General features: G+C 44.3%; 1 protein-coding gene across 1 annotated transcript in view; it reads right to left on the reverse strand.

Moving 5' to 3' along the window:
* The window catches only part of NXPH1 (neurexophilin 1), a 295,139-nt gene extending 269,249 nt beyond the window's left edge, over positions 1-25,890 (reverse strand). Inside the window, exons 1-2 of the mRNA XM_037046395.1 lie at positions 25,148-25,890; positions 24,080-24,243 (exon numbers count right to left, since the gene is read on the reverse strand). Coding sequence (XP_036902290.1) covers positions 24,080-24,133 — 54 coding nt within the window. The 5' untranslated portion in view covers positions 24,134-24,243; positions 25,148-25,890. The remainder of the gene's footprint in view (positions 1-24,079; positions 24,244-25,147) is intronic.
* Between the last annotated feature and the right edge of the window lie 1,104 nt (positions 25,891-26,994).

Genomic DNA, 26,994 nt, shown 5'->3' on the forward strand with positions numbered 1-26,994 from the left:
TTTCTTTTAATGTCAAAACTATTTTATTATTCATAGTGGGGCTATAATATTATTTTATTTATCAAAGTGAGACTTAAAACCTCTGCTGGTTATAAACAAACAAAATTATTCTAAATTTTCAAGTATAAAATATAAGATTTGATTTAACTAACTAAAGATCAAATTATCTTTATATTCACCCTATAGAAAATGATGTTTCAAATTTGTGGTTATATGAAGAGATAATAAAAGACTGTGCTGGAAAAAGTTTTTAAGTATATACAGATGAATATTCTATAGTACTGGGTAATAAATATCCAATACTAACAAAAAGATTGCATTATTTTTCTATTTAAATATTTGTAATTTTTGCATGTGTATACATTAATCCAGTTTACTGAGAATATAATAATTATTATTAATGACATTTATATTCCTAGCCTAAACATCAAAGGCAAAGTAAATGATCTATTTACTATGTCACAGTTGAAACTGGAAAAATTTAGTGGTATAATTATCATATTCTTCACCCAGATCTCATTAGTTTTTCTTTGTCAATCATACACTCCACAGATCCCCAGTGATACTTTCTAATAGATACAGATTATTTAATAATTCCAGCACACTTTTCAGAAACGACTTGCTTGATTCTGTCATTACACTGATAGATATTTATAGTGACTGAATTATGGCCTCTGCTCCTGTCATCCAATTGCTTAACCTCAAATTCCTAGACAAATTATTTTCTCCTCTCTTTCATTATTCCTTTGTCTGGTTTGTCAGTAAATCCTATTAACACTACCTTCAAAATATGCTCAGAATCCAATCCACTGTTCCACAAAGTGTTTTTCAAAGTCTACCTGTTGAGCATCAATATGCAATTAAGCTTTGTAGAAATAAGAGATTCTCTGTTATAGATGTGAGGTATAGTGACTGGAAGTGTACTTAGAATAATATGCCACCATTCTGACAATTTAATATGGTTTGAATTTCTAAGACATACAAATAGGTAGTTATAGAATAGCCATGGGGATGTAAAGTACAACATAGGAAATGGAGTAGCCAAAGAACTTTATACACATGACCATGGACATGAACAATAATTAGGAATGGCCTGAGGGAGTGGGGGGTTCTGGGTGGAGGGGGGAAAGGGGGAAAATTGGGATAATTGTAATAGCATAATCAATAAAATATAATTCTAAAAGTATGTTTTGAGAGTGTATTTAAACAATAATAGGGAGAGTGGTATAAATAGAGAGTTAGAAATCATTGGCAAAGAAGTAAATTGAGAGTACAAATCAAAAGAAAATGTCACTTTCACCAAGCTGGGCCTTAATAAATGAACACATATAAAAAGGTAACCATGGCTTAAATGATAAGTCTCCTAAAGCCAAAAAATTATTTCCTTTTACAGCTAATGTAATAGAGCCTTATGGATTTGGATATACAAAGTATGGGAAAATCAACTGCTTTTGTTTTTGTTGTGGTTTTTTCCTGCTCAAAATCAAGTAGACCAGAAAGAAAGCCATGTTTTCAAGTCTGTCGATTTCCTCCTCCCCCATGACTCACTGATCCCTAGTATGCCACGTCTGGCCTGGAAGAGAAGCAGATGTCATTCCAATAAGACCTCTGTTTCCTTGAACCTGCATCTCCATTCATCATTTTTGTCACATGCTGAGCACACACAGCCACTTGGACCAAACTCAAGGTCCCAGAGCCTCTGTGAATTCTAAAGAGACAGGCAGATTATTTCATGAAACTGCGCAAACTACAGCGACCTCGGCATTAAGGAATAATAAGGAACAATCACAACAATTACTCATTATTTATTATTCCCAAGCCAGGGATCAATGAGTTAATAGGCTACCCCCAGGACGAAGAGAATTCTTTATCTCCCTTACAAACGTGCATTTAGGTTAAGATCCCCTAAGTCAATATATTAGAATTTCACCCTTACATATAGAGAAAGTGATAAAAATAGTATGAAGTCCTGTGGCTCTTAATTTCTCTCACTGGCAGGAAAAGTCAGTAGCATGCTCACTCCACATGTGTGACCCAGGTAAGACATTTATCTATCCTGTGCCTCAGCTTCATCACTTACATGGTAACTTGCCAGCACCTGGCTTCCCTCCCTTCCCATTTCAGAGCAGAAGTGATGTCTAGAAAAGTGCCTGAGGATTTCTCAAGAATGATGTGTACTATTCACGAGAATTGTCCTGTTCTGTAGGGGTCAGCAAATCAACAATTAGCAAGAAATAGCCCTTAGGACACATGGGGAAAAAAACCTGCATCTAATATTTCTTTTGAATGAATAAAAGGCACACCAATATGCATTGTAACAAACCACTTAATATTTTATAGGTTAGTGGCTTCCAACAGCATCTGATATTGAATATTGGCCCAAACACTTTTGGGAGAAGTGACAAAAAGTGGATTTTGATAAGCATCAGGCAATTTCCTCCCAACTTGTGCTTGCAAACGGCTTGTGAATGTTAAAATCCCAGGCTGGAACATTGCTCAACTTCGGATCCTTTCTGGGAAGCGCCGTTCTCTCCCGACAGGAAATGGCAACCCAGGCCACGGGGCTGTGTGGATGGTGTGCAGAAAAAGGGAAGCTTGTTCTCATTGTTGGCACAAATGCCCTGGCTCAGAAATAAAGCTTTACCTTTTACCCTTCTGCTAAAGCTGTAACAGCCCTGATTTCCATTGAAAGATCCGCTCATTTCCTTTTTTCAATCGCACCACAAAGAAAAACAAGACCAGAGATTACTCACCAAGACACAGTATACAGTACCTCAATTTTCTTCAGGCATGGACTATTACGCCAGCTGATTAGAGTCCCAGGATTAGTCTTTTAAAGTGGTCACAAACTAATCTCTAATTTAAGACAATTCATTTTCTTTTCAGCCCCATACTACATTTCTGCAAACATAGCTTTAGTCCCCTTTTGTTAAATTTGCATGTAAGAGAACTAACGATATAATTCATAAAAGAATTCACTGATTCATTTGTAGTCTTATGGTAAATAATGGCATGCATACCATTGCAAAGCTACCTCTGATGATTTAAGACACAGATGCCCCGCCCTTGTGGCCCGTGATTCATGCATCCTGTCGTGCATGGCAACTCAAATGATGAAATTAGTAGCATAAGTTAGATTTCTGGACTCTATTTTTTTAATGTCCTGTCTTTGTCCCAAATGCTTTGTCCCAAACCACGTAGTAGTTAGTTAAAATGGATCATCCCCTCTACCTCTAAACACTAAGACATAGAAAATCATTCATTATTTCAGCCATATCTCATGGTTCACTGGCAATCCACCAGGCCCAAAGCCAGTCCTCTTTTGTTTTTCTGCAAAATTTTGTATAAGGCATATGTTAGAAAAGCTGTGCACTTTTGGAACTCACTAGTATCGATATCATGGTAATCTTCAGAACAGTTCTAACATACACAGTCCAGGAATTCCTCATCTAAGAAAGTTTATAAAAAACACTGGCTTTTTTAAAGCAAATGGTTCTTTACAGCTCTTAAGAGTATATTTGCCAATTTACTATATTTTTAAAAACAACTTTATTGCTGAATACCCTGTTTGCAACATACACCCATCTTCAAAACCAATGAGACATTTTCATAAAATTTTCAGTGGTCACACATGATTTTTGTTTTGATGAGGGGAAGTTCCTTTGGTCTCTTTCTTGTAGATTAAAATATTTAGAATCAGCCCTAGCTGATGTGGATCAGTGGTTGATTGCTGGCCTGCAAATCAAAGGGTCACCATCTTGATTCCTTGTCAGGGCACACGCCTGGGTTGCAAGCCAGGTGCCCAGTAGGGGGTGTGGGAGAGGTAACCACACATTGATGTTTCCCTCCCTCCCTTTCTCCCTCCCTTCCCCATCTCTCTAAAATAAATAAATAATATCTTTTTAAAATATTTAGAATCATTTTCAGATGTTAAATAGCTAAGAAGGCAGGATCTCATGTTAACTGTTTGGCTCATTGGAAAGGGTACTATTTTATGGTAATAGTTTTTTAACACAGAATACATGCAAATACTAAATGTTTTTCTCTCCTCCTCCTCCTCCTTTCTCTTCTCTCTTTCTCTTTCACTCCCTCTCTCTCCCCCCTCTTCCTCTCCCACTCCCTTTCCTTCTTTCTCCCCCTTAATGCTATAGAAAGAAAAAACTGTCTTTGAAAAGAAACCTGATCATTTCTAACTTCTAGTCCATTTTAGGTTCCAGGTTGGAATAAAATTCCTGGCATCGTATATTAACTTTTTCCTTCCTTTTTGATATTAGTTTTGCAATGATTTTTTTGGACTTGACTCCAAAGCACAAGGAACAAAAGCAAAAATCTGTAAGTGGGACTATGACTACACTGAATTAAAAGGCTTCTGCACAGCAACAGAAACTATCAAAATCGCCAAAAAAAATCTGATTTTAAAATGAGCAAGGGACCTGGAGAGACATTTTCCCAAATAAGGATTAAAAATGATCAACAGGTACATGAAAATGTGTTTAATATCACTAATCATCAAGGAAATAAATATAAATCAAAATCACAATGAGCTATCACCTCCTACATGTTAGAATGTCTATTATCAAAAAAATGGAGATAAATACTGTTGACAATGTGGAAAAGGGGGAAGTTTGTTGGTGGGAATGTAAATTGCTACAACCACTCTAAAAAACAGTATGGAGATACCTCAAAAATTAAAAACAGAATCAGGACATGATCCAGCCATCCCACCTCTGTGTACACCCCTGAAAGACATGAACACGCTAACTTGAAAAGATATGTGCACGTCCATGTTTATTGCAGTATTATTTGCAACAGCCAAAATATGAAAACAGCTAAGTGTTGGTCAACAGTTGAATGGATCAGGAGAATGTGACACATACAAAATAGAAGTATTATTCAGCCATTAAAAGAGAAAATCCTGCCCTTGGCAATAACAGGGATTGACTTTGAGGGCCTTATGCTAACTGAAATAAGTCAGAGAAAGAAAGAAAAGTACTATATCATCCTGCTCATCTGTGGAACCTAAAAATATCAAACTCAAGAAACAGAGAGTAGAATGGTTGTTGCCAGGGGCTGGGGGGCGGGGGAATGGGGAGGTATTAGTCAAGGGTACAAACTTTCACTTGTCAAGTCAGTAAGTTTGGGGGATCTACTATACAGGATGGTGACCATAGACAACAATATTGTGTTGCATACTGGAGAGTTGCTAAGAGAGGAGAGATTTAATTTTCTCAGCATAACAACAACAAAGAAATGATAAATACATGAAATGAGAGAAGTGTTAACTACCATTACTGTTCTAAATATGTCCCTAGATATGTGTACCAAATCATCACACTGGACACTTTAAACTTACATAATGCTATACATCAATTATATTTCAATAAAGCTGGGGAAAAGCTATGAGAGGCGACAAGCTCCAACAGAATTAAATAAAGCTAGATAAAAGACTGCCTTTACAACTAACACAGGGTGGTACGGGTGCCTACGGGGACCAACAGAACAATCAAATAGAAATAGACACAAGGATATTTAGTATTTGAGAAAAACATCATCTCAGATCACTGAAGCAAGTGTAGGATTTTAAATAAATGATACTAGGATATCTGTTTAGTCATTTGAAAAAGTAAAATAAGACTATACTTTACACCACACACAAGATTCCAAATGGATAAGGGTTATAAATGTGAAAAAATAAAACCACATATGTGCAAAAAGTACGTATATGGATGAATTCCTATATTAACTAAGTATAAGCTAAAGTTTTCTAACTATGACTCCAAATCAACAGGCTATAAAAAGACTGATAAATATGATTGTATCTTAAATTAAAAAGGAAGGAAATTTGGGCACATGCTACAACATGGATGAACTGAGAACTTTGTTCTAAGAGAAATAAGCCAATCACAAAAGGACATATACTGTATGATTCCACTTATAGGAGGTACCTGGAGCAGTCAAATTTCGTAGACATTAAGTAATGGTGGTTGCCAGGGCCTGGAGGGAGGGGAAAATTGGGAGTTGCTTTTTAATAGATGTAGAATTGCAGTTTTATAAGATAAAAAAGTTCCGGAAATTGTTTGAACAACAGTGTGAATGTACTTAACACTACTGAAATGAACCTACACTTAAGACTGGTTAAAATGGATTTATGTTATGTATATACTACCACAATTAAATATAAAAATAAATCAATTTTTAAAAAATCTATCTTTGCCCTGGCAGTATGGGCAAAGTATGGCTCAGTTGGTTGGAGTGTCATCCCATGAACCAAAAGATTGCAGAACCGAGGGTTCAATCCCTGGTCAGGACAAATGCCCTAGTTGTGGGTTCAATTCCTGTTTGGGTGCAGAACAGAGGCAGGGAGGCAATCAATTGATGTTTCTGTCTTGAATGGATGTTTCTCTTCTCTTTCTCTCTCTCCCCCTCCTTTTCTAAAAGCAAAAATATATATATATCCCCAGGTGAGTGGGGAGGAACCATAACTTCTATCCTTGCCAGAGACCTGCACAAATTAGATTCCTAGGGAACAATTCCTGATGAGATTTTCCCAGGAAAGCTAAGTAGGCTACAACTTGTCCCCTGAGCTTCCAGAAGAAGCTATCAGCCTTTGCACTATCTACTGGGGAGGATCCAGCTCACTTTTGCCAGAGCATTTGCAACACCCAGCAGAATTTGCAAAACGGCTCCGGTGTCAATCCCACAGCCACTCACTCTACCCACTACTCTTTTTAATGCTTCACCAGGCATCAGCTTCTACAATCTCAAGAAATCTAGAGAAACCGGGACATGTCTACAGGATGTCTACTATAACACAAATAAACAAACAAAAAACAGATGAAGCGTTTGAACAAAGTCATGGAAAATGTTTTCTTCTTCCCTCCTGCCACCACACACAAAACAGTTTTGCCTAGGAGTCTGCTTGAATTATCCATCATTAATAATCCCTGAGTTGAGATGTGAACAAGAAACATATTTAATTAACATCATGTGTTTAATTTCCTAGTCTTAAGGCCTTAGAGAGCCCTAAAAAAGGAGATGTGAAACATGGTAGAGTTAAGGGTGCCCATGAGGTTCCAGCCCATCAAGAACTGATATAAGAGCAAAAACAACCTTGAGGGAATCCAATATAATCAACAAAAAAATATGGCCACAAGAAAGGCTGTTTGACATTTCATCAGTGATAGAGGCACATTTAAGGAAAGGATATCAAAAAAAGACCAAATGGGTTTGTCAGCACAGGAAATAGAAATTCAGAGAAGTAAGCAAGGTGATGCATGCTCTAAAGGATAGGAAGACACAAGACAGAAGAAAGGAAGCTTCAACTCCACTTTGGGTTCCACCATGGTCTCTTTTGAAATTACCTCTAAGATAGATACACACACACATATAGGAATGTGCTCCAAATAGTGTTTAAGACATTTTTCTCATAAGAAAATGCCATTATCAAACTCATATTCAGACAGTGAATCTATTTCTCAGTATTAACTCTAGAAGCACTGGCAAAGTTCAGTTTCTAAACCCTGGACCAAAGCGACTTCACCAAACTGGTACCAACCTGCAAGAGCTGTCAGACTTCTACCAGCTTCTTCCATGAGTGTGTAATACACAATAGCTTAAAAATTGGCATATTTTTAAACAAAAGAGTATGAAATACATTCCATGAAGCACATCGTGGTAGTGAACACTGGTTACCCAGGTGTGCGAGTACCATCAATGCCTCATGAGAAAGGGAGCACAAAATAGAGATGGGATGCTCTTCTTGCCTGTCCAGCAATCATTTCTAATCATCAGCATTTCACAAAGGCCTATAATCAACCTTTCTCATCAACCATTTGAACACTGAGTCCTGTGTAAAATGAGTATATAATTTATTATCCACACTAAGATACTTTTGAAAATAGGAAAAGATATTCTTGGTATCGACAATAGACATAGCACAGGACCATCTAAGCAAACAAGAATGTATTATCATCTTAGTTTTATGGCCTTACTTGAATATTCATTATGTATCTACTCAGAGGATTAATACTCTTTACAATAAAAAAAAACTAGAAACTTGAAACAGAGTGACCTCAACTCATTATTCAACAAACCAAATAATTACCCAAACACAAAAAAACTTGGGAGGTCGTTGGTCTACTCATCTTTCCCAAAATAATTTGTTCAGATCAAGGTTAATAAGAAAAAGAAATTCCTACTGTGGCTGATAAAGCCACCTGTGCTTCAGAAACAGCTGACACGTGCCTCCAGAAGAAGCAATCAAAAGTCCATAACAATCAAAACCATGACAATTAAATAAAAGGATCTTCAGCATCTCACCCAAATTCAAAAAAAAATATTCAACCCCCCTTCCCTTCCTGTCCTTTCCATTCTGTCCCCTTTCCTTTCCTTCCCTTTGTTTCATCTAGCTCTAGCTCTAGCTCTAGCTCTAGCTCTCATGGAAAGATCAGTTACTTTACTAAGTCCACTGGCTTCATTCTGCTCTCAGGATCCCCAAGCCCTGTTTTTTGACTGATCTACTAGGAAAATAATAAGGAAAAGTGAAACAAGTGATAACTGAAATAAGCTTGAGCCCTCAAAGTCTTTCAAAAGTGCATTCTTCTCTCATTACAGATATTCAGCCAAACCAGTTTTATAACAAAGGAACTGTTTTCTGGGAAGATTTGGCATTTTTAAAAGTTCAAAGTTGAAAGCACATACTCTATAAATAAATCTACAATGAAGTGCTAGAAGGTTTATTTCTGATTTCCTATTTTACAAACTAGAAACTTGGTATAAAAATATTGAGTCATAAAATGCTTAAAAAGTAGATTAGTAGAAGCTAATAGAAAGCATTATTACCTTTTGAGCCAATGGCGGGTCAAATGGCATTTTGAATTCTTGCAGTGACTATGAATATGACCTTCATGTATACCATTTACAGAAACCAATTTTATTTACATTTTAAAATCCACATAAAGGTGAAAGATGACACTGCTGCAAAATGGAACATTTAATTTTTTGCCCCAAGGCATAACTAAGCGCCTCCAAGGTCAAATGTAGTACAGGACTGAAATGAAGCCAGACTCTCCCCCTCATCTCATGCCAGAGGGCTTCCAGTTTGGGCAGGAGAATCTTGGATCTACTTTTATTGTTCAAAAATAGAAAATTCCTAAATCCAACACATAGACTGAGTTAAATCTATAAAATATTTTTTCCAATTTTTTATTTAATTATTTTTCAAGTACAGTTTTCTGTCTATTACTCCCATCCCATCCCACCCCCCATCCTCCCCCCTCCCTCCCATTTCCACCCTTCTCAGTTGTTGTCCATGTATCCTTTATATAGGTTCCTCTAAATCCCTCCCTTATTTCCCCTGAAATTCCCTTCCCTCTCCCCTCTGGTCACTGTCAGCCATTTTTCTATTTTATCTTTAAGTCACATATCCACACAACAGTGAAAATGCCTGTGCAAAGCGAGTTGAATGTTTTGGACTATTTTGACTAGAAGGTGTTAAGCTAAACAGATTTTTTAATGTTTCTTAGTTTGCATCATTATGCAAAGATTTTATTTTTAAAAGAATATGGATTTGTATCTCTCCTTTATATCTGGGAAGCTGTGAGAATCACTGGACTCAGGAGAATAAATGCCATGAAAGAAACTAGAGTTCATGCTTCTTACACAGAGTTATCCCCTTATAAATAAACTCTCCTCTCCTCTCCCCACCTACTCCTGCCCAAACATCGGCAAGTAATTCAAAAAGCAGGTGTGTGATTTGTTAGGAGAGATACAGACATCCTGGATCATTTTAAACTCCATCACAAACGACTGTGAGGGCTGTGCTTTATGCCCTGGTCTCACTTATTACCTTACCCTGAGGCCCAGGGATCATTTTTCATAGTGTTCAGGTCAATGGATCCCGACTTCCTAAAGAGACTGTGTCCCACACACCATCAGCACAAGCCAGAGTCACAACCATCAGTATCAAACCTATATTTGCTACCTTGTCTTCCTCACTGATGGGCAGACTCTCAAGAATAAGAACTATATCTCATAGAATTATTAAATTACAGAAACACCAACTGCACACTCTGGTTACCCAAATAAGATCTACCCAGAGGAGTGAGAAAGAAGAACTATTCATTAGAATGGAAAGTAACATAGTTCCTCCTTTAAAGGATATTTTTAAATGAGACCCATCTTTTTCCCCCAGCCATTATATGCACAGGAGCTTGCATGTGTGTGCACATGTGTGCACACACAGTTGATATAGGAGTAGACAGCCTGTGGTGGAATCTTGCTGCCTTGTATCAGACACTTATACTTTCAATGCCTCAATTTCCTCAGCTATAAAATGGGATGTTAGTAGTGATATGACTAGGCTGAGTATATTAATATATTAACATTAGTAATATATCTGACTAATACCAGTAGTACCTATAATCCTATAGGGTGATTAAGAGAACTAAATTTTTTAAAATCATGCTAATGTCCTAAGATAGGGTACGGCTTAGGGTGTACAGGAAAGAGAATATTTTGTCCTTTGCCATCAGTCCCACACCACCCCCATTCTCGTGTCAAATTCAAGATACAACGTTGTGTTTCTGTATAGGAACTTTTCTTGGGTACCCAGGGTATGCCTTGGCAGGAGGCATACAATAGCATACAGGAGATATTTGGAGGAGACTGTGAGAGAGGTGCTATGGCTCTCATCCTACCAAAGTATTTCTTCTACTACTCCATGGAGCTAAGGTGCTGTTACATCCAGTCATCCAGTTATTATAAACTTCAGTGAGGAAAACAGCCTCTATACCCTGGCCAAAAGTCCCTTGACTTCAAAACACGGTAGTCTGTGTTTTGCTTACCTTGTGTGCAAATTTTAAGGTAAGTCCCGTGTTCAAAGTAATTAAAAGCAAATACCTCTCACAAATAAATCAGTGTTTTAAATCAGCTCTTAATAAACACCCATAGCATTCACCACATGAAATTAAAACATCACAAGAATTCTCATCTCAACCAGGCAATCTGTTCATTGGATCCATCAATGACTTGTCTCATCATTTCTATAAACAGTTGACTAGTTGCTGCAGAAATGGCCGTTTTCTTCTGGTAGAGTCCCAGTGATTACTATTTGCATTAAATACACATGGCTTTCTAGGCAGCACTGGGGGGCAACTACACAGCAATCAACCAGCTGCAAGAGGAAAACAAAAGATTGGATGGTCCTAGGGCAGAATTAGGCCTTGCCTTTCATCTCTAAGGACTGCACTGGGAACATGGGGCCCTGGTCCAGAAACATTCCTCCCTCACGGCACCAAGACTTTTTCTTTACTAGTTCACCACTGCTTAGTGCGAGGCACCTTTTTAGTCTCTTTGTTACACATTAGTGCAGTTAACCTCAGCAACTCCATGAGGTAAGAACTGTTAGCCCCATTTTAACAGATAAGGCAATTGAGGTCTAAGAGGTTAAAAAGTTTGCCTAAGGTCACAGAATTAAGAAAATAGTTTGCCATTATCTTCTCTTCCTTTCTCCTAAAGTCTTTTTCAATTCTACTTCCATTAAGAAGTACGTGAGGGAGGGATGGGCAGGAAGGTGGGAGAGAGAGAGAGAGACTGATCAATTTTGGGATGACTAAAAAGGGCCTGTTTTCTCCTTCCCATGGCCAGGTCCGCACTGGAGCCAAGAAGTCACCCACTTGGTCATCAAGCTCATCTATTTCTACCATGCATCAGTGTTGACACTTGCACAAGAGCCACGACTCACCCACCTAGCTTCAAGTACTGCTCTTTCCTCGATACCAACCATCTTTTGGTATGTGGACTTGCATTTAAAGCCTCTCATTCTTTTCACCATTTGTTTAAGGGGAAGGTGTGTGGGAGAGGGAATCCATCCATCTGAGAGATGCATCATGCATCTAGCCACAGATTAATTAGGCCCATTCCAACTGTGAAAGACTTCAGTCAAGAATGCAAGGCAGGATTCAACACCCCGGGTCAAATCATTCACTTTACGTGCCTCTTCACTGCGCAGCATTTCAGCCTGAGAGCGGAGCTGCAGGTTGAAGAGTGGTAGCTCAGCTCATCTGCATTAGCTTGGCAATGGTTAAATGCAGTGGCTGCCTCATGGTGCAGCTGTTCATAACTCTGCCTTGTTAAACCGAAAGAAATAAGGTTGAAAATCTAACATGAGGCACTCATCATTCAATTACACATTTCTTGTGAAAGAGGCAAAAACTCGGCCATGTTCTGCAAAATCTCCACATCAATAGCAATTAAGTTTCACATCAAGACCAGAGAAATACTACACGGACTGCGCATGAATAACTTCCTTTTCATATGCAGTAGTTTGCATCTTTCACTGAATTTCATTCTGTAAAACAATAAATGATGGTGCCCTGGTGCAATAAACTATTCACACACACACATACACACACACAAATGGAAAACATAGGTGAGTAAAGGTATTTTATATTTTCAATTTCAGAGACCAGTCCCATTACAAACACCCCAGCTGCTTCACTAACAAATCACAATTCATCATTCTCCAAATAGGGTTCAGGTCCAACCTGGGATTAATTATGGCATTTTCATGGAAAACTTCTCAGAGAGTACAATGACTTTCTCGTGTAATCCAGTCATGTTTTTAAGAGTTTTCCATTGAGTGTTGAGCAGTAGGAGCAATGTATGTAGCTGGTGGATAAGTTAGGGAATCGTTTCTTATTTAGGTGTTTAGTCAGGTGGTAACACAATAGTCTGGTGTCCATATTTACAAGGAGGAAAAAAAAGAGAACCATATGTCCATACTACGTAACCTTCGACTGAAATAGTGGGGGGGGGGGCCAAAGTTTTTGAAAATGTCACTATGCTTTCAAACCATGGATAATTCTCAGCCCAATTGGGCCAGAGGGAAAAAATGACTCATTCCCCAAATGAAAATGCACTGTAAGAAAAATGAAATTCATAGTAGGGCTTATGGCATGTCTTGGAGATCCATAAGCTGAATAACAGAATATAGAGAAGTGTACCCTTTAATATATGTTCTGAGGAAGAAAATAATAAGGACCTTCATTTGTTTAAATTTTGCTCACACCTATGGAAAACAAGGAGATACTTATTTTCACAATTTCACTATATTCACAAAACTTCACTTCAAGAAGTTTGATACTAAACTAAAACCTATATTCATTTTCTTTTTTTCAAAAATGCATATTAAATATCCAGAGTATACAACTCAAATAAATGTGTTGTTAGTCATTTAAAAATAATAAAACAATGTTGTTGTTTTTTTATTTCTTCCTCATTTGTCCTTCACAGTGACCCATGGATCTGTCTGTAATCTGGTAAGTCAATAGTTGCATCTTTCCAGAAAATTTGACTATATGCTTAGAAGTTACCTGGGAATCTTACAATTAGTTTAGAAACTGGTCAAGTACATAAAAGAAGGGGGGAGGCTTATGATTAGCACATCAGTGAACAAAGACAGACAATAAATTTTCATCACATTATCAAACTCACTCAAAACAAGTATTTCACTGAACCGTTTACAACTATTGATTGCACACAAAACCTGACTTTATATTCTTCCTATTTTAAACAGATGTGATACTTTACAAGGGCTTTACAAGTAAGAGATAAATTGTGAATGTAAAGCAGTCCATTAATTTTATATAAGCTGTTTTATGTACCTGTGGGCCTCTAATAATGTTCAGCTACAAGGTTACAAGGAGAAATATCATTTTCCAAAGTTCAGTTGGAGAAGTTGGCATATAGATACAGAACTAAAATTCTCACTCTCTTGCCAGTAGTTCTCATTTACCAAAATTGCCTTCATTCTAGAGCTGAAAATACCGACATAAATAGGACAACCACGCAGTGTCTGGTACCAAATTCCTGTCGAGGAAACGGTACTGTCAAACCCAAGTTGGAATTTCAAGGCCAACAATTTATGAAAACAAGAGATTCCCTTCCTAAAATTTTTCATAGAACTTTTCAAAGAGTAGATGTACAAATGTCTATCCAGTCTTGGACTGTTGTGAGTATGCGTGTTTAACCTAAGAATGAAGAAGGCTCTTCTAAGCCAGGAAACATTCTCCAAGTCTTTCTAGCATAATTTTTCTGGCAATAACCTATCGTAAAGAAGAAAATCTGTGTCTTCTGCCTTTAAGTCTGTGAATTCAGTTTTATTAAGATTCTTGCTGGTTTGCAGCAAGATGTCTCCGTGCTGGCTCTGGAAGACCCTGTGTGTAAACGTGCGCACTGTGACGTGGTTAGGGGTTACAGGAAGGGGCAGAAAAATAGAGGGCCTTGCAGCCATGTCCAGCCAGCTTTTTATGCTCAGCTTCCGGCACCGTACTGCAACTTTGCCAGGCTCATGTGCATTTCTAGTGAGTGGCTAGCTTGGCCTTTTGTTCCACTGAGTTAATAATACAAGTTAATACACGTCTTTTTCACTCAATCAGGATCTCTCCTGAAAAAGGCATGACTCTGGGGTATGGTCTCACAGGAAGAGTCTTTTAGGATTTTTTTTTTAAAGTACATTAAAAGAACATTTCTGTTCATATCAAAGCAAGCATACTACTTCAATATCAGCATTTCCTTAATTTTCCTTTCTCAGCATGCTCCATAAATAAAAATAAAAAGACTCTCCACTGGATGTATGCTACATACATCTCACAGAGTTTAATTACAGAGCCTCTAAAAATGAAGATGGGGGAGGAAATGATTCCAGCAGGTCCTGTGGTCCCAGCACTGTGTTGGCTGGCTGTCTCTGAAGGCAAGGAAACAAAGACACTCGTGTGATCACAACACACCATGAAAGGCTGGGCTGAGGAAAAGAAAAGTCAAGGGGAGAAGGACCTTATTGCTACTTTAGTGCCTAGAAGTCCACGATTTTTAAATTTGCTCTCATTCATGTTATTATAATTATGATTAATTTGACTGCAGTTAAGGAGTTCTCTTTTTTTAAGTTTCACGCCCTATCTCCTCTGCGATAATTAGGCTGCTATAATAAAGGAGGAACCTGCCTTTATTATAGGTTGTAGGCCAAGCACTCAAAAACACACATACACACGGCCACACACTCACACACACCTCTGTTGACCATAAGAACTATGGCGTTATAGAGAGCAGCGAAGACACCCGTCCAAGAATACAAATTTCATCCCAATAGCTGCCCACCAGGGGCGTCAGACAACTTCTAAGAGTGAGAAAGGCTGAGCCTGGGAGTGCAGGCTGCGGGAAGCTAAAAAAGGGGAGGGGGCGGTGCAGGGTGGTGCAGGGTAGGGAGGGATGCTAATGTAACCCAGTAAGCAGACCCCGAACTGTTCCGTGCCTTCAGTGGGTGGAGGCGGGGCATATTCACAGGGCTGTGGAACAGTGGAGGCTGGCCTGAAGGCATCTCGCCCGGAGAAAGAAGCAGGCGGGTGTCACCGGGGCCTAGGAGAATACCCTGGTGACCTGCACCTGAATCTTTCCTTCCCTTCCTATCCAATTCCCAACCTCGCTTCACCGCCATTCCTTCTCTTCTCGAGGGCTTGCCTTTCTCCGAGTGGCATCTCGCGTGGGATGATGGAGCACTACCTTCCAGACCTCTGCTCTTTTCAGTACTGCGGGGATGCTTAGAGCCCGGGGTCCTGAAAGGACTGACTCTCAAATAAGGGGAGAAAAACGGATGAAACTTCCCAGGCAGTCGTCGCCTTTGACACAGAGAACCCCTAGCGCCAGTGCTCGGTACTCGCTGGTTTATTACTGGACCCAATCAGACGTGCGCCCGCCGCCTAGGAGGAACCGCGCACATTCTAAGTAACCTCAGTGCCAGCTCCGAGTGCTCAGCGAAGCTCCGCGGGAGTGCGCCGCAGCTGCGGCAGCCGGGGAGGGGGGAGGGGACGGGGAGGCAGGACAATGGCTGTGCTTGTGTGTTTGGGGGGTTGTTGAGGGCTTTGGGGGTATTTGTTTTGCTAAGTAAATAAATAGAAACTTCCCCACCCCCATCTCGGGCCTAAGGATGATAGATTCCGCGCCGCATCAGGCCCCACACCAGGGAGTTTAACCACGAAAAATAATGAGGTTGCGTTCCTTACTCGTTTGCATTACAGGCGAGCCAGGCACTTTCGGTAGCAAATGCATCGATTCCCTTACCCAGGCAGTGGTTTATCCTGCTCCCCGTGAATAATTGCTGCTCCTTTAGAAATTCATAACAATTAGGAGTCCCCTCCCCCCGCCACACACACACACACACACACACACGCAGCCCCACACGCGCCAGTTTTTAAAGGCGCCTAATCGTGGCGGGCCTCTTAGTGGCTCCAGTCGAGTTCTCGGCAGGCGGGAGCTAGAGCAGCAATTACTCCTCCCCACCTGGTTTTACTCTTGCGAGAAAGTGAATTCCGCTCTCAGTACCTCAGTTTCCTTATCCTCCAAAGGGGGCCTTTACGCTGTTTAGGCCACTTAACAGCTCTGCATTGCACGATTCACGTTTCTGTCTGGGAACTCTGCGAAGGAGTGGGAGCAGGGGAGGTGAACGTTGGGGCCTCGGAGAGAATGCACCTGGGCTCAGGATGAACTCAGTGGTGATCACGTGACGCCGCAGCCAGGCGATGGGTGCGGAAAGGGGTGCAAACGAGCAGCGGCAGGAGCTCGAGCTCCCAGATGACTGGGTGGGGAAGCCGGGTCTTTTCAGCCACCACTGGACTGTAAGGAGGTGTCTGCGGGAAGAGCCAACTCTACCTCTAACGCCTCTGAGCTGGTGCAGGGAATGGGCGGGGCTGCGGACACCCCGACCTTGCAGAGTGTCCGCGCTGTCCGTGGTTCGGAAGGGCCGCTCTGCGAAACCCGGCTGGCCCAGGCGCCCGCCACTGCCCCACGCAACCTCGCGGCCAGCGGCCTCTATCCGGAGAACTGCTGAAGATTTGCCTGCTGCGACCGGAGCACCGAAGCCTGGCGGCGTCGACGAAAAGTTCCCCAGAAGCAATGCTTTGGTGTGAGGGCTTGGGTCCAGAAACGAGAGGGCTGCACCTGTGCTTTCATAAATCAGTAGGGACTGCTCGAAGTCACCTGAGGCTTAAAGCAGACGGTAGAGCGCGCAGCTGTGGAGGCAGCGACTCCTGCTGGGAAACTTCCCTGGGCCCGAACACTCCGCAGCTTCGGTCAGAGGACTGAGTTTCTGAGTCGAGGGTGTGAAGCCTATGTCAAAGAAAGTTTCTCGCTCCTACCTGCAGAAGACGACCTGCAACGGCCTTTAAACCAATGGGTGGGGAGTGGGTCTGAGACCCAGGGCGAGGTGTGTCCGGAGGACGGCCCCGCCCTCCGGTAGGGCGAGGGTGCCCAACCTTTCTTTGCACCCTTTGCCGCCGCTGCCTCGGACCCTTCTTCCCGACGGGATCCGTTAGGGTAGCAAGGTGATGGGCGAGGCCCTACCAGGGTCAGGTTCAGCAAAGATGCGCTGAGCTACCACAAGCCAGTTCCTAAGGAAACACTGGGTTTTTCTAAGCAGCAATTTGTCCTATTGTGGGAGAAAGAAACAGCACAAGAAAAGCTTCTGGTCCTCCATTCTCATGCAGATGAGGGGATGCGCTCCGACTGCGGCCTCTGTATCCCCCTCCCCACAGTATTTCGGTCTTGAACAAGTAAAATGCCCTCATTGATTTAAAGGAAGCAGGAGCAGGAAAGGCAGCCGCAGCCGCAGAAGCACTTGCTGCGCTCTCCCGGCTCCTGGAACCCCGTGGTGTGCACTGTGCCAACGCCCCCGCGGCCGGAGCCACCGGCTTTCCACCCTCTGGAACCCCTCACTAGACGCTGAAGAAACTTTCTAGGACAAAGAGAACCCGAGCAAGGGAATTCTTTCTGCCCTACCCCCACCCACCTCACCCCCGCCAGCCCCCACCTCCATACTAGGGAAAGCTGTTTACAGAGGAGGTAATTAGGTTTTCAGCCCGAAGCAGAAACGCAGCGCGCTCATCAGAAGTTTAAACAACAGCCAGCAACCCGCGAGGGCAGACGTCAAACTTGGAAAATGCGCAAACGCACTCCTGGGCGCGCCGAGGGGCATGAAGAAGCCGCCAATATGTATCATCTCAATAAAAAGCCGCTCTTGGAAAGCTTGCATAGTAATTGAGATGGGCGCTCTTTTCTGATCTGGGTTGGCATTTCCTCATCTCGAGCTGACAAAGCCAACTCAGGAAATTGCTGGTAATATTCATCTGGGGAGCACTTTCATTAAACGTAATTCATTCGACTTTCACAATAAATTGAGTGACATCCTTACAGCAGAACCTTTTTATCCTTGATTAAGTGCTTGCCAAGCTTTGGTTTCTCAGTTTATTGTCACATTCCTTCAAGCGGCGTCGTCAACATGCCAATCGGCAGCAGAAAAATGCACGTACCGTGTTCACCAAGCTCCGGGAGGAGTTAGTGCTGACGCAGAGGAAAAAGAGGTGGTCGCGAGCTTAAGTAGCAGATAAATCAAGACCGCAAACTCCTGCGAACGCGGGAGGAATGGTGGCTAGGTGAACGTAGGGGAAGGCGAGGGAGCAGCCCCACGTAGCCGCCCGCTGCTCCAGGAAGCCGCTGACCCCTTGGCTTCCCCGCCAGTAGACTTGCCGGCCTCCTTCTATTATATTAATTGAAAACGGTGAGGACTGTTAGGGTCTTAGAATGAGATCTGAAGCTCCTAAAGGATGTGGTTGCTTTAAGAGAGCTCTCCTGAATTGAATCAAAGCTAGACACTTTCTTTTTAAAAAATCAAAAATAATGCACACTTCCTAACTTGCCACCCTACAGCAGACAAACTTTCAGAGCTTACAGTGGCCTTCTTTACGGGCGGAGGAGTGCGAGAAGAGCCCTATTCCTTGTTCTCGGGATTCCCTTTTGACCCTTAACATCAACGCTGGGACAGCCGCACTCCCGGAGGGCCGAAACTTCAGACTTCAGGACTGCAAGCAAAGCTGACAAGCACCTGCGTATTTAAGGTCTGGGCCCAATGGGGAAGCCATCCCTTTGCCAATACCTGACCCCTTCTCCCCACCCCCACCCCCCCATAAAATCAAAGAATCCTGAGACAGAAAATTGTTTATTTGAAAAGGCAATATCCAAATGCTTTCATCACTCAAATGTCCTTTTGAAAATATTGTCAACGTGGTTATTACTTGGACAATGCTGTCAATTTCTGTAGTCTGCAGAAAATCTTCCTTCAGATAAGTAGGCCATTGGGCACCTGCCTCAAAAAAAATAAACCAATTTCTCTGCCACCCGATATATTTTTCACCCAGACAATGCTTTCATTAAAGAGGAAATAGCCGCCAACAATTCAATGCCAAATAGAAATCAACTTCGCACAAAGAGGAGTCACGAACTTAATGGCTTTCTGGGGAAAGTATGGGCTGAGAAAGTTTGAGCAATTCTGGATCAGCCCTTCTAATACTGAAGACAGTACCCCCTCCCAAGCTACCACCAGAAGGATCTAGACCATGATAACCCTCCTGGAAGTGAGACAGAAGAGTAACCTACCCAAGGGCTTCCCACACACCCAGAGAGCTGTTTTCCTGGTCAGTGAAGAGTTGAGCATTTGAGGAAAATGCACCTTCTCTCAAAGAGCCCTGGAATGTATATTGGGACTGACAAATGCTCACGTGCTGTGGGGGCATAGGCTGTTTCAAACCTCTAGCTTTAATCCTATGGCAGGAAGGCTGGCAGGAGGCAGTAAAGTAAGGGAATGCAGTGGGGTGGGGAATTTTAGTACTGCCCCCAAGAATTGGCCTTCATAGGGAACACTGTGTAGCCACTGATAGGTAGTTAACTTGTATGTGTGTTGCAGGTATAAGCTCAAATTGATTAAAGTTTTTAACTGGCAGCTGGCTTCATTGGCAAAGGATGGGAAGTACACATAGCCAGTCCAAAGAATAGACATGTCCAAAGGATAGACATGGCCTCTCTCTCCTGCTCCTCCCCACCCCAGCTCCCACATTTTTAACAACCACCTTCATAACCAGTGAATTCACCCAAAGGGGCTGGTTTTCAATGGTGCAGAGAGAGTATTCCATGAATATACTAATCACTCTTTAATCTCTATTAAACAATTGCCGTGGAATTCACATTTTGAGAATACCCTACATTTCAGGGAATAGATGATTCAAAAGGTTTTTCAAGCACAAGGTTTAGAAAGAAGCTTCTATTCTTGCCCGTGTTGGTTAAACAACAACAGCAACCAGGTTATTAGCCATTTTAATTCCTAGCAGAACTGGTTGGCAGCACCTACATTGGAGGGCGAGCATCTATTCTCATTGGAATAGTGCTGCGATGTGACTGGCCACGGGAGCATCATTCAACCCCTTGTCAGATTCTCTGGACTCAATTTCTGAGTAACTTTTTTGTTGACATGCCCAGGAAGCCCTCATTAGACTCAATTCTGGTCTCGGAAAATCACCACAGGTGAGCCCCCAAACACAACACCTTTGCTTTCTGCTGGAAGACGCTCTGCCTGTGTGCCCTGGCCTGCCCTTTAGCTTGACCAAGGAAGAGTTTAGGATGCTCAGTCCTCAGAGCCAGAAATACATTTCCCTAGTTCATCCAGTGTGTGCTTCAATTCAGTTAAAGTGCCACAATCCTGTGACCCCATAAAATCACATTGAAAATATTCCGGAATCAGCCCAGAACTGACAAAAGGATAAAAACTGCAGGACTTTTTAGTTTTTAACAAGTATTTTTATGCCATAGGTGTCTCTCCTGCTGAATTCAGATGTTTAAACCTGCAATATACAACATTCAATAAACAGAAGACTTCCTTCTCTTTATTTAAAAAAAATAACTTCCCATTTCTCTGCATTTATGACTGGAACAAACACTGTGATAATTTTTGAGTATCCTAATATGCTTTAGAAGGCAACTTTGAAGATATATTTCTAATTAACTTCCCAGTGCAGTAGTAAAATGGACTTCTAGTTTGAAATAGGACAGACCCATCTCTCAATAAGCACAAAAAATACTCAAAATCCCCAACTGAGAACAAGCATTCAAAGAACCCGGGGCCAAGAAACATATCTTGAGAACATTCACCCAAACACACAGGCAGACAATTGCTTAAATATGGAGCACTGGTCTGCTGGATAGAGGGTTGTTTTTCATAAAAAGTGCCTCCCAAATTTGGGAGTATTTACTGTATTTCTCTATGAGCAGAAGCCTAAATGCTTTTATATAGGGGATACCTAAACAAATCTTGCTCCCTGGACATAATGTGGTGAGCACTCCCTGGAGAACATAACTGGGATTCCAGGACCTTAAAGGGAAAGGTGTGCTGTGGTATCGGCTGGGAGGCAATGCATAAACAGAGTGTCCCTGTCACCAAACTTGTGGTGTGAGCCCACAAAGACAAAAAAAGAGTACTCCTTAAACTCCTCCCTTGCTTATGTCAATTCAAAGGGTGGGGGGCAAAATAAAATACTGTCATGATTTGCCACTCCTTCCTCTTGAAGCATAAGTTGAATCAGCTCCTGACAACGTGCATGCATCTATTGCATTTGCCTGCAAAGGTCTGGATGTGCCAGGGTGGAGCTACCAATAAATGCTAAATTCAGTTACTGTATCTGATGTTTAGTGAGACAGATGGAGAGAGAAACTTCGGCCACTTCTTGGACTGTCTCATTGCCCTGGAGCTGTAATGGGGCTCTTCACTTCGTTAGTTGCCTAAACCCAACAGTCCTGACTGCCCAATTTACCCATTTAATTTCATTTACATGATAAAATTCAGCTTCCAGCTCCTCCAAGGAAACAGCTCAGGATCCTGCTGGCAAATAACCCTGGGATGACAATCCCTGGAAATGCTGCCGTGGGTCAGAGCCACCAGCCTTTTGTCTTGGTGGTGGGTGTGGATTCTAATCCCCAACACACACCACAGTTTACGATCAGAAAGAAAAAAGAATGAACTTGTAAATTGCCTTCTCTATTTTATTGTTCACATTTGGTATTGTTTTGAGTGAAACTGGAAAAATTGTCTCCTTTCTCTGCACTGCCAAAAGGCATTCAGGTAATGAAGTCTGTAACTAAACGGTAATTGAATCAGCATAATTTGCACACTGAACGGTTTTCAAATGCTCCCAGTTTACAATTAAAGGAGAATTAATGCGCTTGTTGTTGAGAACGCAGTGCATTAGAATAAATCCAGCACTGTTGTTGTAATGAGTGGAAAACGGTTTAACTGCCAACAAACACATTTAAATTTTAACACAACGTATTGATTTCACTTCTGCTTTTGATAGATTATTTTCCAGAATATCGAAATACTTGCCCCAAGCAATAAACTGAACCACAGCCGCGAGCCTTTGCCGTGTGTGATTCTCTCTCTGTGTGTGTGTGTGAGCACAGTCCAGGGCGTTAGAACAGCCCTGAGGTTCAGGTCGTGCGTAAAGGTACGCAGAAGAGAGAGGCAAGAGGGTTTCCAGGATCGAGGGAATGGTTAATGTTTCCCCTCTGGGGCTTTCACTTTGCCGTCCCTCCCCTTTCTTTCAATAAATCATTTCTGTATTTCCTACGGCCAAACTTTCTGCCCTCGGTCTCTGGGCTGTCAATGTCAGTGGGTTTACTGGACATAGGTCGGGGCAAGAACGATTGAAGATGGGAAGTGGAAAGGACACTTTTTGCATTCTGTCTGCGTTCCAGCCAGAGCCGTCACAGACTCCGGTGACAGTCAGAAAGGCTGTTCTTTTGGATTGGCTGCCCCGGCTTTCACCTGTTTACCCCAAGGTGTCCTGAAGGCGAGGACACTGACGCGCAGCGCCCTCTGGCGTCCGCAGCTGCCACGGTCAGGGGATGAAAGTGCGAAGACTGGCAACATTCAGTGTTCTTGGACTGAAGGGGACACCCATAATGCACACACCCTCACATGGTCACACAACGTATACTTACACACTCATTTACACAGAGTTCACACAAGTAGCAGCCCTGCTGTCACATGCACCAGGGCAATGGCTGGAAAATGGTCTCAATTGCAGGAATGGCAACTCCTTTGCTCCCAGGCTTGTGGGTTCTGAAGCTCTTGGGATTACGGAACAGCCTCACCCCCTATCACATTTATCCAACCCTATCAGAGATCTCAAGCCGCTCCAGCACTCCTAGCCCCTAAGTAGAACACAATGAGCCCTCAGTGCACTCTTGTGGCCCACAGACGGGCAAATGGGGGTCAGTGCACTGAGCGCAACTTCACCAGCAGGGTGTGAGTGCGCCTGGCCGTCCCTGAAGCTAAACCAAGAAATTGCATTCTGCGTCTCAGTTCCGCGAGGTGCCCACAGCTACCAATCCACAGCCACTACAATAAAGCGCTTCTCGCCACCCCGCCTCCACAACAGTGTGCGAAGTCCAGTCCCCCAGAAACAGCTCTGGGAGAACTGGGACGATAGCTTTAGCGAAAATTCTCCCCCTGACAAGGTCTGCCATTCCCTAATATGGGTCTTGGCCCTGGAACTGGGGTTTGGGTTTGGTTATTTGGTGAAAAGGTGGGTTATGAAAAGAGGGAGAGAGAGAGCCGCTACATGTTTGCCAGAGTACCTCTGACCTAACTCTGTCTGACCTCTTTGTGATGCTCCTAACTCATCCTCAGACTTGTCCTGTCTCAACCCTGCACGTCAAACAAAGTTCCCCGCACGTTTTTATTTGCATATCTCCAAACTGGGGGGCTAGGTGAATGGTCACAGAGCAGATTCAAGTTCCCCACTCTCCACCTCTTCCCTTTTTGTTTAAACTCTGTGGATGAATCAGTGAGAGTTCATGCCTCCCACCCCTTCTCTCTGCCCTCTCCCGTAATAAAGCACCCTGTCCCACTATCTCCTCGGTTTCTGGGTGTTTAGGGTGCCCTAAGGCCCTGTTCCGAGTCACGCACGGGGGGGGGGGGGGGGGGGGGCGGGGGGGGAGCGGAGAAGGAAATGGGGATGGGGTCCCCGGAAGATCTCGTAGGAATCCGGAGACCAGCTTGCCAAAGTTGCTCCAACACAGTCCTTAGGAACGCTGCTCTCGCTGAGCTGGCGGTTTCCCCCTCCTCCCGCGCGCCCCCAGTTGCCGGCCTCGAAGTCAGGGTGGGATTGTGGGGGGTGGGAGAGCGGGACCAGCGGCGACTTACCAAGTAGACCGTGGGCTGCAGGAGGAGAACCACACACCAGCACGCAGCCTGCATCCTCCCGCGTCTCAAACTTCCTCGGCGGTGCCTTCGCTGAGTCTTTGTTCCTTCAAAAACATAGATCCACCTGACATCCACTTTACAGAGCAAGGAGCGCTCTCAGCAGCCTAGATACAAATGAAATTAGACATCCCATGACCACGCGGGCAAGGTTAGGCTCGGCAACCAAGCGGGGAATGGGGGTCGTGGCGGGGAGGGGTGAACCAAAAAAAAAAAAACAATACGGGGGAAGAAAAATTGAAAAGCGAGTAAATCTAAAGGCTGAAACCAGCGAGCGCTAGGTCCGCAGGCAGGCTGGCAGGAGGTTGGGAAGAGGAAGGGCTCCTTGCGCCCTGTGCTCCTCGGGTGCGAGTTCCCGGCTGTGGGGACAGGAGGTGGCAGGGCACCGAGCCGCGCGCAGGCTGGTTGGGAGCCCAAGCGTCTCTGGCAGCCAGACTTGCCCTAGTGTTTGATGGCGGGGCGGCTCGGACTAAACGCGGCGGCTGGTTCTTTGCCAGCCCTGGCAGTGCTCACACACGTACACACCAGTAGAGAGAGATGGAGAGAAAAAGCGGGAGGGAGAGCAAGCGAAAGAGACTGAGCGAGGGGGGCGCAGGAAGAGGAAAGGGTAGACAGAGCTGACCAAGATTAGGTGCTGGGTATCTCCACACATTCGGTGGAGTGAGGGTGGGGAAAGGGAGTGTAAAATTTGCAAACAGGAAAGCCAGGCTCAGTTTACCCTTTTGAGTGTGCTGCATCTACATAGATACACACACACACACACACACACACATATACACACATACACACACACCTCTGATGATAAACACACCCACTACTTTTTTTCCGAGCCAAGGGGCGCAGGCAGCCAGTGCTAACTTCTAGAGTGGAAGTCTGCCCGGGTCTGTAAGAGTCGCCCATCTACAGCACTCTGTCCGCCAACCAGGGACCCTCCCCGCCGCCCCTTCCCAGTGCCCCACCACCCTGCCCGAAGGTATCCCATCCTGGACTGTGGAGGCTAAGAGTACGTACCGCACTGGACTGGGGGAGAATCCGGTGAGCAGGGACCGCTCTGGGCAGGCTCCATGGAGGAGCTACTCGGGCCTGGCGTCTCCGGCGCCCCGGACATGCCCTCCCTGGTGCTTGGTCTCCATGCTCCGGCGCGGACCAGTCCCGTTGCCGCGTCCTGCCTGGGCAGAGTCGGCGTCCCAGTGCCCGGGTCGTGCTCAGGATCCGTTCCACCAGACCTGAGGCTTGGCACAGCTGAATTCACAGCGCAGGAAACTTAAGAGGCAAGAGAGGCAGGGAGTAGTATAGGAAGAAACAGAGAAAGGGAGGGAGGAAGAGGGAAGGAGAGAGGCAAATGCGCCGGGATACGGTGCTGGACGGACTGGGGTGCCAGCGCTGGCTCTGGGACGAGCAGTCCAAGGCTGTCAGCTTCCCGAGGTTGCCGAAGGATGGTAGAAATGACTTAAGGGGAGGAGTCTGGGCAAGTCCTCGGAACTTGAACTTGAGAGATCAGACACTGGCCTTTCCGTACGAAAAAAAAAAAGCCACAAGGCAGTTGCAAGCAGACTGAATTTCTGAAAGAGGGGCAGGGCGGCAGAACCTGGAGGCTCCCGATTCAGGGAGCCGCTGTACCTGTACGTACGCACGATACTGCGAAGCTCTGGAGCTACTCTGGAGCAGAGTCGCAGGTGCTGTCTGTAGTCCTGCCCAGCCACTGAGGGACACTCCTGAGTGCGCTGTGATCCAGGGCGCAGCCCCGGTGGAGCTTGGTTTGTAGGTCCGCGGTTCCACGCGCCTACTCCCCGAGACCGGAGATCACATTGGCACGTGCGTAAACAATGCCTCAGAGATTAATTGGTACCTCATGTAAATAGATCCCACTCCCAGGCTCTCAGCGGGCCTGCCCCGCAGGGAGAACTGGCTCCTGTGATGTCTCCGGTGGCCACAGCGCCCCCTCCCCGGGGGGCCGTGAGTAAGGGACTGCCACCGCCGGAGGAGTAGCGGGGAGCGGAGCACGGTGGTGCGTAAGGTGGAGATGGGCTCGGGGCAGTGCAAGTCTCCCTCGCAGGCCTCCGGCACCGACGCAGGGCGCCGCGGACCTGTGGCTGCCCGGCCCCAGGCGGAGGCGCTGCGGACCGTCAGCCATTCAACGCGCAACAGACGAAAGGACTGGGCGACCTTGTGGGTTGACGCCTCTCCGCGGGCTGGGCAGAGCAAGAGGAGGAATAGGGTGGGGGTGGGGGTGACACGCTGGTGGAGGGAGTGCACAGGGGGATACTTTGCCACCTGTCTCTCTCCTGACACTTCCTACTCTACCAGCGTCTCCCAGTCTTGGTCTCTCTGCTGTCTGTCTCTCTCCATCTCTCCTTGCTGTTTCCATCTCTCAGCATATTTTCTGCCTTCTTTCTCTGTCTTTCTTGAACTCCAAGACTGTCTTTGGCGTCTATCTCTGCGCGCCTCTCTCAGGATTTCTGAATCTCTCCGTCTCTGTAATCTGTCTCCTCCTCACCCCTGCCATTCTCTTGCTTCTCCCCTTTGTCCTCTCCAGCCCGCAGCTCGATGCTCTCTGGTGAGATCCCGAAACCAGACCCTTCTGGTTGGAGCTCCAAGGAGGCCAGCGCCTCCCTGGAGGCGAGTGTCAGCGCGCTCACACTCAGTCCACAGTCCCAGCTCCGCGGAGGGCAGGTTTCCTCAGCTCCCCCCACCCCCAACCTTGCCTGTTACTGCTGTAAGACTGCTCTTCACCAGAGCCTGGCCTGGAATGATGTACACTTTGCAGGATGAAACTTGATATTAACCTGTAGTTGGGTCGGAATGTATCACAGGAGCCCAAATAGGTGGCATCTAAATAGAATCATGATTTTTAAGGG

Source organism: Sturnira hondurensis, unplaced genomic scaffold, assembly GCF_014824575.4.
Source record: "Sturnira hondurensis isolate 20B ecotype Veracruz unplaced genomic scaffold, ASM1482457v3 Scaffold0005252, whole genome shotgun sequence".
Lineage (NCBI taxonomy): Eukaryota > Metazoa > Chordata > Mammalia > Chiroptera > Phyllostomidae > Sturnira > Sturnira hondurensis.